The sequence below is a fragment of the Egretta garzetta genome, unplaced genomic scaffold (genome assembly GCF_000687185.1).
Source record: "Egretta garzetta isolate BGI_Z169 unplaced genomic scaffold, ASM68718v1 scaffold251, whole genome shotgun sequence".
NCBI classification, from domain to species: domain Eukaryota; kingdom Metazoa; phylum Chordata; class Aves; order Pelecaniformes; family Ardeidae; genus Egretta; species Egretta garzetta.
In genome coordinates, this window is record NW_009258952.1 from 5,063,427 (window position 1) to 5,075,319 (window position 11,893).

An 11,893-nucleotide genomic window follows, 5' to 3' on the forward strand; every position below is an offset into this window, starting at 1 on the left:
TGTTAGGGCTCTGAGGGTGGAAGTATCCTTCTACGAATGCCGATATGCGGGCCACAGGAGTAGAGTTACACAGAAGCAGAGATACGATACAATTTAGTACATGGGCTTCACTACAGATGTTGTAATGCAAGAATCTGCAGCCCTAAACTCCCCCATTGTCCCAGCTATACTGCGCTGCTTGAAGAAGCCAATGGGCAGTCCTTCGCATTAAGTGTAATCTATTGCTTTTGTCTTCAGACCAAAGTTTCCAGTCATGTTTAGACTGACATGCACTTAAAATCTAAGTTAATGGTCTTGGCATGAGAGAACAAACATTCTTTCATTTTAAAACTGCTAAACCCAAGGAATCTGATATTTAGGAAATTACTCCCATGTCTAAAGCAAAGTGTATGTTCTTTAGAAATAGAAACATCAAGCTTTAAAGAAAGAAAAAAAATTTCTAAAACATTGGGGGGAAAAAAAATACTCTTTAGAATATTTCAGCAAAACAAATTTGTTAGAGGTTCTCAACTGTCCTCTTCTCCTAAAAGGGAATCTTTTTCTCCTCTATGCCATGGGAAGTGTTTAGCATTAATGGGAAGATTATAGCGTGCTGGGTGATAGTGACAGGAATGAGGCATTTGAATTAAAACTGTGGCTGAAGTGTAGACTGTTCTTTTATTTTCTACCATTAAATACCTTTTTTCAGAATCTCTGTCTATCTTGGGCTATGATAAAATGCATGTAAACTAGTAAAACTGATTCTTACTTTTATTGCCTGACCCTGGGCCAGCCCTTTACGTGTTCATGCTCTTTCTCTTCACTTCAGTTTCCTTCTCTTTAAAAACAGGAATAATAAAACTACCTCTGGTCCTTAGTGCCATTTTGTCTCATGAAGAAGAGGATGTTTGCAAGGAGAAGTAAAAAGTATTTAAACACTAGTGAGTGTGTTTTACAAGTTCAGTTTACTAAGTGCAAAAGTAACCACTTTGAAGTAAGCACCGAGTAATACGTCATAGTTTGAACTTTGTTGTATGCTAATTTTGGTGTGGGACTTTGAGAATCCATAAAAATCATCTAATATCCAATTTTTTGACCACTCTGCAGGAGCAGTTGCCTAGGACAACCACTTAAGTAACAGAATAAATGCTTATATCTTATTTACATACAGCTCAGTTTAGAGCTCATTCATTTTCTTAAAACAGTTCTGGCTACATCTACACTACTAATATGGGCCAGGGCCCATTCCCTGGTGGGGAATTACATGGTCTTTGCCTCATTTGTGTACTGCTAGCTATGTCGTGAAGGCTGTGATGGTGATGTTAAAACCAGGATGGACCCGTGGAGGTCAGGCAGACGAAGAGGATTGTCAATTGCAGCATATTTTAGAAGTCGTTGTGAACTCTTACATAGCTGAGAACCTCAATCCACTAATTTAAAATCAAGAGGTCAACATCTCCTGCAGTACAGATGGGGTTAATGACAGTGGACTTGCAAATCTATGGCAGTGATGTGGAGAAATGCCTATAAATAAATAATTAAATAAACCAAATCATTCTGAGAACACAGCTGACAAGGATATTTTCCAGCCATCGGTGATGAAAGAGACAGTGATTCATGGCCTTTCTTCCCTGCTGGTGCAGGATTTTGCCTGAGGTTATACATTCTGCTGGTTTCGGTTTTAGGTTTAAAGCCATGTTTCTTAAAATCTCCTATAATTTTTGTCTGCAGCTTCTCAACCATGCTTTAGTGTTGTCTCAATTGCGTGATTTAAATCTCTACCTACCCATACAATAATTGGCCATCTAAATGCTCTCATTTGGAAGTCTCTAATTATCTAAAGCACCTATATTACTTAGATGTCTACCTCCTTCTGAAAGCTAGTGTTTAAGTAGCTTTTGTGCAAGGATACAAAATTAGAAGCAAGATCAATTTAAGATTAATAGCTGTCTGGTAAATTACTGTTGTATATATGTAGTGTAAATGCTTGAAAATTTAATTTTAAAATATTTTTCTTCATGTTCATAAGTAAGGTGTGATGATGCATGATTCTTTCTGTCTTTGTTCTTTCAATTGTAACAATCAAAGAAAAAATATGAAGTTTTGAATTCAGAAATAAATTTGAAAGATCTTTAAAAGAACTTCCAGATTTCTAGACCATATCTGAAGAATATGCACTGAAAAGGTACTGAAATTATCTGGTAAAAGAGGATTGATTAGGATTTATTTTAACTGCTGATACTGGGGCCGAACTTTCACACTTCACTTCACCGTTAGAGGATGTAGACATACTTGAGTAGATACTGGCATTGAACCTGACAGCTCCTTCGAGATGTTCATGACAAAGTGCCAACTTACTGGTTTCCAGCATAGACTGCCACAGGGGCAAAAGTTAGCATTATGGTAGCACTTGAAAATGTTGCTCCTTGCAGTGGAGACTATGTGAAGAGGAAGGAGTCTGAGAAGACAGAGGTTTAAGAACACTCCTGTACAGTCTGAATTCCATATGTATCTTTCGGCAATTCTTCCCTCTCTTATTCCCACCTACAAGTAAGAATGCAACCTGAACTTGGCAACCAGACTAGCCTCTCCGTGATGGACTAATCTCTTACATTGGTGTTAAATTTGTTAATTTTGACTTTCGGCATTATTTACCAAGTACTCTTCATACAAAAGTATACCTTTTCATTATTTTAAAAAATTAGGGGGGTTTCAGCATGATTTTCTCTCTTTGTGACTAGAAAATCTTGTGTCACCATTAGAGCAATAGAACTGTTTCACCCCAGATGATCATGCAGCTCTTCCTTGGGCTTTGAGAGAATGCTTTTCCATTTGTTACTCCTAAAATTATTGCATAGCCTCAAGAATGACTGTCAGATTTCTAGTGTGGTGGTTCACATGTGAAAATAAGCCATGCCTAGTTGAGACTCTCTGCTGTTAACTCAAGCAGTCCCTTTACTTAATTAGGTTGTTGAAGGTGAAAACCTACAGAAATAAAATTCTGCGTTGAATAGTGCCTTTCACTCCATCCACTTCTTGGAATACTAAGAGGCATGGAGGAATGAGTACACGATTGATAAAACTAGGTGGAAGAAGGTGACATACATGCTGTTGTTGACAGAAACTCTGCTTAATATATTGGAAAAATTGTTCAAGAACAGTTAATCCTTACTTTAGGATTACTCCCAGAAAGCTGGCAAGGTCAGGCTGCACATGGATTGTGTGTCATTTAAATTCTGGCTGATGAGTTGCCTGGGGGTAGCATTAACCGCTACATCGGACTTGTTCTAAGCTACACCTGTGAATCAGCATTCTTTGTTTGAAGATAGCGGACTCCTTCTACCCTCCAAGCTCCTTCCCTTGACAGGTGCAATCAGTAGCCTTAATCATAGTGCTATCAGGTGACTATGCCTTTGTGCAGAGATTAATCAGTTTGGAAAATGCTATTTCCGTATAAACTACATGAGTTAATCAGATTATAACCCTGTGTTTTCATGCATATCATAAACTGTGCGAGGAAAGGGCTTAAAGTCATTTAATTAAGGTTTACATGGTACAGTGTGAAAAGCCTTTCTGAATTTAATTTTTAAACAGATGTTAACATTAGTTCACATGAAATCTAATCAAGTGGGGAGAACAGCATATTGTGAGGAAAGTGGTGAAAAATCCCAGCAGAAGTTATTGATTGCGATGTCGTAAATACATTTACAACAGAAGCTGTGGGGGAAAGGGGGGTTTTTTCCATACCCATCACCTATTTTTTGTTCAGCTTGTATGTAGCTAACCTGGTAAATCCAAGAGAATTAAATGTTGTTATGTTGTTATATTAAGGAGTAAAATTTCAGCTACTTTGTGTGTGTGTGTGTATGTATGTAAGTCTACGCAAGCAGATATATCTTCCCTTTGCGCATTTCTGTATACATGCAATTTTGCGTGTGGGCAAGTTAAAGCCAGGTGGAAGCTTGGTCTAAAATTTCTTCATCAAGAGAAAGCAAAAACAATCACCATGAACAATAATTTTGAATATACACAAATTTAAATAGACACTCAGGTTTTGGGACTCTAGTCCTCAAACTCACATCTACAGCTGTGATGTTGTTGGGATTTTTTCAATAGCCTATAAATGTGAAATTTAAATCTACATATTAAAAAGTCATGAAGTGCATCTCATTACTGATGCAGACAGCTTTGCTGCAGTGTTATTGCACAGACGATATTGCCTTTGGAGGCCTGAATTGTCAGGGAGAGGGGAAGAACCTCCCTGATTTGGGGGGCATTTCTTGGCTGAGAAAACAAATGAACATTGATTGTAAATACACTTGCTACCAGTTTTGTTCATGCATTAACTCTGCTGTCATCTAGGCTTCTGGCTTGCAAGTGAAATTGAGGACTGGAGTTAGATCTGTCTATCATTTTAACCTGGCATGCAAGCATTTTCTCAAGCCTAAACTTGGGCACAGTTTGAGACTTGTTCATGTATATGGCATGTGGCTACAGGTGGTATGAGCACAATGAGTCATTTGACTCTGCAAACTCAACCTTGAACTAAGACCCAGCTACTAAAGACAGTAAAATCTTGTCCTTCATGACCTTCTCTGGACCCTGACTTAATTCAGTTCTGCAGCATAACTGTTTCTGCCCATAATTTTGTGTCTTCAGACAACACTGATTAAGGGCAAGCTGAATATGTTGTTTTATGTACTTAGAAAACTGATGTTAGGAGACATAGCACCAGTAAACTAACAGTATCAAGCAGTGTGTTTATTAGGACTGTCTCAGACCTCCTTGGTAAAGTCAACTGGAAGGGCCACAGAGAACAACAAACTTTTACAATTTTCAGCTTCATGAAATAATCTGAAATGTAATATAGATTTAAGAGGAAAAACACAAACCACATACTGTGCTAAAACAAACATGTGAAAATTTTATCGTGAGGATGTTGTCTTAAATGCACATGGACTAGTGCAGTGCCTGTCTGCTGTTCTTGCTAAAAGAATGATCTAATGTTACTAGATTGTCGTTATAAGACGCTTAATCCCCAGAGTGAGAAACAGGAAGAATATTCACAAGTTTCAATGCTATTTACTAATTGCCAATTGACTTGAGGAAAGCTAAAAAATGACTGGAAACATCCATCCCCATCCTGATACACACACATACTAATAATGGAAATGGCAGCCAAGACAAACAGCTAGCAGTGCGGTGCATCCTGTTGGCATCGTATTTTTGGCACTGTTGTAGCTACACAGAAAACAAGTGATACAAGAAATGTGTAAGGACATCTGTTCTGTAACCTATGGGGCTTCACTCACAAAACAGTTGTAAAATCTTCTGGGGGAGAGAAAAATTTCTCTATATCTGTGCAGATGCTCTATTGTAAGAAAAATATCAATGGAAGGAAGTGTTGAGTCTTTAAAAGAGGAAATTGTTCACCAGATTCACTGTCAAACGTTCCATTCTTTTCTTTCCTTTTAATTTAACCTAAGTTATCTGCCATTCACAAGTTATATTTAAGCCAAGTGGTGTAAATCTGTTGGGACTAATAGAATTGAATCACGGATTAAATTAGCCCGGTGTCTGCTTGTAACTCTTCTTCGCTGCGGATTACTTGGGCTCTGTGTCACTCTGCTGACTATTCAGGTCACAGCCTCTCAGCTACCAGCTTCCTTCCTGAATCCAGCATCTTCTTGTCTGTCTAGGGGCACAACGGGGAGAGGAGAATCATTCAGGACATCTATTAAGGTCCAAAGTATTGTTAACCTACCAGCTTCTCTTGGCTCTGCTGATCCTTCCAAATGTAAGCAGGCTATGGGAGAAAGAAAAGGGGGAGGTTTTAAGGCACTACAAGACTGTCTCTACCATTTGTCTTACTGCCCTTCAGTCACATGAATGGACATTTTAAAAAGAAAAGAAACTTTCCCCAAATTCAAATGTTGTTGCAAAAGTTGGGATGTAAGTAGTTAGGCTTCCCCCACATGGAAAGAGAGACATAGTTCCATGAAAAAGAAATCAGATCTCATATTAACCTGGAACACGTTAGGAAACTGGAAGATAAAGAGGGACTGTGAGGTGTAAGAGATTGGGAGGACTTGGCGAAGGAAAGTTTAGCTCTGGAAGCTGGGGTTCCTGAGTGGAAGAGCATTTAGGAGCAGGAAAAAGTAGGGTCCTGGGTAGGGGGAGGTTTCTGAAGAAGTAGAGGTGATCACCTCTGCTGTAAAAGAAGTCAGACCTCTGGGACAGATAGTAGGGAGGGGAAGACCAGGGGCACTGGAGTGGCTTGGGAAAGATGTGGGACTGAGGCAGAAGATGTGGGGAGTGGGAAGCACGAGTTTTTGAAGAGGTCATCAGCTTCCAGAGCAGCAAAGGTAAGAAGCCTAGTGATGACAGACGGTGTAAAGGGCTGGCTCTTCAATAAACACCCTGACACCTCTACTTGGAAGATCAAGGATACAGGTACAGGACTGCTTTCCTGCCACTTGCCCCAACTGATATTTGGGTTTAGAAATACCATAGATCTAAGATCTTACCTTTTATATCACATTTCAGTTTGGGAAGGGCATGGCTTGAAGAAGGGTGAGATGGAGAAATGAGGCTGCACCACGTTACAAGCATTAGGATTTGGATGTTGTGTTGGTATTAAGCATGCTTATCATTAAACACCTTCAATCATACCTTCATTTTTTGTGTTTCCACTAATGTTTCATATTTACCTTCTTAACACTCATATAGTAATGATCCATGCTTACAAGCAAAGAGTTCATTATTTCATATTGCAGTACTTTTTCCCTTGCTGTTAGAAGAGAAGAGATGCCCTCATGTTTCTGTTGAGATAGTGGCTAATATTCCTCCAGGAAGTTCCAAAACTGTTTTTCTGGAAAGCAACACTGAAAGCTGCTCTGTAATTCATGTGGTATGCTTTGCGATAGCCAGTTTTATGAGTAAAACAGTAGTAAGTAACAGATGTGCTCATGTTCAGAGCAATTCTAGAAAGGAATTAGGAAGTTTGGGTTGGTCTAATTAATGTCTTGATGATTTGGGGATTTCAGTGACCACTGATCAAAATCAGACTGTTCTGCATATCATATGATCAACCTGTGATCTAATCTTGAATGAAACGTTACTTGGCTCTACTTCTTATTAACTATGATCAGGGCCTTCTTGTGCAAGCCACTGTACAAACAAAAAACCTGAACAAATAGTTCTTCCACAAGTTTACAATTCACACATCAGACCTTGAAACTAAGAATGGATACAAAAAAGTAAACAAGGTGGGTTCAAAAATAGATGAGGTAGCAGTTAAACTGTGCAGGAGGAGCAGAGGTCTCAGCTTTCTTCTCTCCTTGTAGTGCTACGTGGTAATGATTTTGGGATTACCACACACAAGAAGAAAGGAGATCCTGATTGTTTTGGTAATGTGCTTCAGGAAAAATGGATATGAGAAGACAAGAGACTCTTGTGTGCCAGTCCCTACCCATCAAATTCTTTGGTTCTCATAGTTGCTAACCCATGACCAACCAAAGTACAACAGAGAAGCAGTCCTGTGCAAGAAAGCACAGGAGCCCAAATCATTCCCCTTCCTCACATGGTGAGTAGTGCTTACATTGTGATGAAAAGGACCCCAGGGAGAGGAGGAGAAGAGAGAAATTGGGATGAAGAAATGTGTCAGGTTACTGGAACTGAGAAGTTGAGAGGAAAATAGATGAAACCCCTTGTTGCCACTGGGAGAAATTATTTGGGCTGAACAAGCAGGGATTTTGCTGGGCAGTCAAGATCGAGGATGGGAAGGCAGATGGTGATTAGAGCTTATCAGAGTTGAGACTGCACATCTAAAATTACAAGGGACACTATAAGGTGGTAGAGAAAGAGCTATCTTATAAAAAATGCAAATATAGCAAAATGTCAAGAAAATCAGAAATAAGGAAAAGGAGAATTCATTCACTGGGGAACACAATGGGTGATAAAAGTGAAAGGTCCTGTAATGGGAGAATTTGTTACTGAGGTGAAGCTGAGGGTCAGCCCTTAGCCATAACATGGAAAAAGAATAAAAAGAAAGATGAATGCAGCAGAGATTTTTAAGATGAAGGGGAAAATTGTATTAGGAAGTGTTAGGAATGTGTAGGAAGAAGGAGCAAGTAGAGAGCAGGTTAGCTGTCACATACAGGGTGCCCAGAACATGTGGTAAAGGTAAAGTGGATGGGTAAGTAAGAGTGACAATCTTAGGTTTACCAAGACACTTTATAAAATGTTTAGCTTTTCATTTGTTTGCTAGAACAAAACCCATAAAACTTCACATACTAGAAAGAATTTACCTTGATGCATTATGGGTGGGAGTACCTTGTGCAGCCTTCTGAAGCTTTAGCAGCTAGTCATTACTGTAGACAAATCTGGGATACATGGTCTTTTACTTCAGGGCAGCCTGGCAATTTTTGTGCTGTTATTCATCTCACCAAAATACACATTGTCTAATAATATTTAAGTTGTATAAACATACCTTTCAAAGGAAGGAGCTGTTGAGAGAATCCAGGCAAAGATTTAGTATGAAAGAAAATCTGGTATTTCATTACAATGGCAGCTCCTGTTCTGCAGAGTCCCTGCTCTCCGAGAGGAACGGGAAATGAAGATACATGGATTCTTTCTGTCCCAACAATTAAGAAGAGAGCAACTTCCAATTTTCTAAACAGCAGTTGTTGCCTCACTGTGAAGAACAGTGCTGTAGGGCCTGCAGTCAGTTCCAGTGTTTGAGATGTTACCTTACGTGACAGTGTCTGTGAAATGTTACCTTTTTCCTCCCTGTCATTAGTTCTGAATGCATCTTTGGTGGTAGTGATTAAAGAGAAAACCCCGTTTTTCAGTTCTGCTTTACATTTCACCTTCAAGACAGAACTGACCTCAACTGTTTTATTGCACTGGGTGTGTTTTCAAAGTCAGCCACGTGCTGTCTGAGAGTTTCATAGTCGACCTTCACTAAATTAATTACAGAAAATCATTTGTCTTTTACCAAAGCAGTTAGGGGGGAGAGAAGAACAATTCTGAGTCCTTAAAGCAGGACTCATGAATGAAGATGAGAGAGAAGCTGGTCAATAAAGAATACACTTGAACAGAAAAACGTCAGCTGAAAATTGATCATTCCTCTATTGCCGATGCTTCATAATCGTCCCACATTGGCTCACCCTGTTTAGCACACTTCACTACCTGTGTACAAGACACCAGTCTGCTGCGTTGTTTGAGGTCCAGCCTTGGAGTGTCGGTAGTGTCCTGCTGACCCTTTTCCTGATGCTCAGACCTTACAGGCCAGAGAGGCAAGAATCCTGAAAGTATATCAAGGCCTTCATGTAGGTGATGAAGCTTGCATTAACACAAATGGAAGTCGCTCATATACCCAGGAGGAAGAAGATGTCCTCAACCCCGTACACAAGCAGAGCTGTTTATCATGGAGTTGTTACATACCTACTCTGTTAGCTCTGTAGCCTAAATGGCTTCGATATACAGGAAATTATTTAAACCCAGAATGTCAAGATACACACCTTCCTTCATTTGGTGTTGATACAGTTGTGTCAGTGGGTTTTTTGACAACTGATTTTTTCTTTAGGCAGCGTTAAGTGCCTTGAAACAGTTTTCAGAACAAGGACTGGATCCAGTGGAAGGGGCTATGAAAGTTGAAAATGGATCACATGAAAAGTAAGTACCACTTAAATCCTCTGCATTTTAATGCCTGTGTGGCGTGGTAGATAAGAAATGTTAATTAAGAGCTTAGTTGCCCTTTTAAACCTGTGCAAAATTATTTCCTCTGGAATTTAGGTATAGTTTGTCACAATTTGAGAGGATAAACAAGATTTCGGGTTTAGCGTCACTGATAATGTTTACTAATGAACTAGAGACAGTCAGTCCTTCTATGGAAATCCTAAAGAAAAGGATTTTCTTTCCATTGTATGGATTCTGTGTAAGTAGCATAACACGATTTTTGTCAAATGTGTTGTAGCACATGATATTGCCTGTAAATAAGGATAGCTCTCTGCCAACAAATCCTTATGTCTGCAAGATGAATTTTACCCTAAAGAATTTAAGTTAAAATTCCTTTCAGGTCTTAAAAACCTCTTATACAGAATATTAGGTTTGAGTAGTAGACAATAGAACTAGGTTTCACATTGGGTTTTCAATTATTTAAGAAGGTAGGATTGTCTGTCCAGTATAGATTTTTTTTCCAGCTGCTAGTCTGTTTATATAAGAAGGTAGTTTTGTGTTACTAAATAAATTAGGAAGAAATAGAACAAAAGAAAGAAGACTAAAAGTGGCATTTGGAATTTTCAATAGATATATTGTGGCTATTTATAAACTAATTTAATCAAAAACATTTTTCCATATGATCTCATCAGCATAGTATTTGAACATAAATATTGTTGTTTCACTTTAAAATGTTACCTTCCACGGTGACCTTTGAATCTCATGTGCCATCTGCTAATAAACATGTCTTAAAGATGTGCAACCCTGGCCCTTACCGCTCTTGTTAATGTATTAATCTTTCAGACAAGTCAAGCATCTGGGAGAGAAAGCAGACAATAAACAGACTAACTCAGGCACCATTGCTCAGGACTGCAAGGATTCAAAGGCTGTCGTCTAGGAGCTTCCCAGCACCCACAGCTGCCACTGCATCCTTATAAACCTGTCAACACGCAATAGGGTGTATGTGTACGAGGAAATGAATGACTAATACCATTATTTGAGTCTTATGTGAAGACAACACTATTCTAACACAAGAGATAGTATACATGGTACTGTTTATTCAACCGTGGAAAAAAATAAGATCGAACATTTCCCTTAGAACTCAAGATCAGAACATAACTCAATTGCCCAGAGGCAGAATAAGTCTGATCATGTTACTGGAGGTTAAAATAACAATTAACAAAAAGTGCTAGGGGAAAAAAAAAGGGAAACTTTAAAATTGATTAATATTGAGGAAAACAAGTCAGCATCAGTTCAGTTATACAATTTTTTGTAGTGTAGTTTTAAGTTCAGCTTACTGTTTTTCAAATAATGCTTGGATATTTTAAAATTAACCAATGACAGTGCTGTGAGAATTGTAGTTGTTGTCTTCATATATAGTCATACAGCTTATCTTTTTATGCAGACATTATGCATTCTTCATTCTATATGAATATGTATGACTTTAAGATGCACTACTCAGAGTTGTATGCAAACAGAAGTTTAAATCATGACAAGTATTTGCTTAACATGAACAGATGTTAGTTATGATCAGTCTCGATATACTCCAGGAAAAAAAAAAGCAGATATGGTATTTAATTTTCCTTGCCATAATCAATTAAAGAGGCGTCTTGCCTCCAAGCAACATTTTCCCCTTCAATTCTGCTCTCTGTTGTGTGAAGCACATCTACACCCCATTCTGTGTGTTGTATCAACCCACCGTTTGCATCAACTGAGTGTTTTTAATCTCTGCATTCGGACCAAGAGCAAAAGGTAGGACTGTTATCAAGCCAAGGTTGGAAAACTATTGATGTAAAGATCATTCTTCTGTGAAAGGAGTGGCAGCAGAGATAAGACCTGCGGCTGCTCTGCGTATTTCTTTTAAGTGTGTGGCCAAATGCAGTAAAACCACATCAGTTCATGTGTACAATGACAGTGTCGTCTCTTTCTTTATCATTCACAGGTAGACAACTAAGAGAATGAAGTTAAAGAAAACCAATTACAAACTAACGAATAACTGCTACCATGCCAAAGCCAGGGTTCGACCTACCTTTCCCCATGCCACCACTTTCTACAAACTTACTGTGTTAGACCAGTCATCCTGGCATTTAAGTCATTTATTTATCCAAAATACCGGTATTTTATTTCATGGAAACCTAATTCAATAAACACTTAAAGCTACTACCAACTGCATAACAGTCATGACAACATTGCC

The 11,893-nt window shown here is 38.7% G+C and overlaps 1 protein-coding gene across 2 annotated transcripts in view; it reads left to right on the forward strand.

Moving 5' to 3' along the window:
* Positions 1-11,011, forward strand: part of STAU2 (staufen double-stranded RNA binding protein 2) — a 174,140-nt gene extending 163,129 nt beyond the window's left edge. For both annotated transcript variants that reach the window (XM_035890092.1, XM_009634492.2), the window contains exons 14-15: positions 9,569-9,657; positions 10,504-11,011. In XM_035890092.1, the coding sequence (XP_035745985.1) occupies positions 9,569-9,657; positions 10,504-10,597 (183 nt within the window). In that variant the 3' untranslated portion in view covers positions 10,598-11,011. The remainder of the gene's footprint in view (positions 1-9,568; positions 9,658-10,503) is intronic.
* The last annotated feature ends 882 nt before the right edge of the window (positions 11,012-11,893 follow it).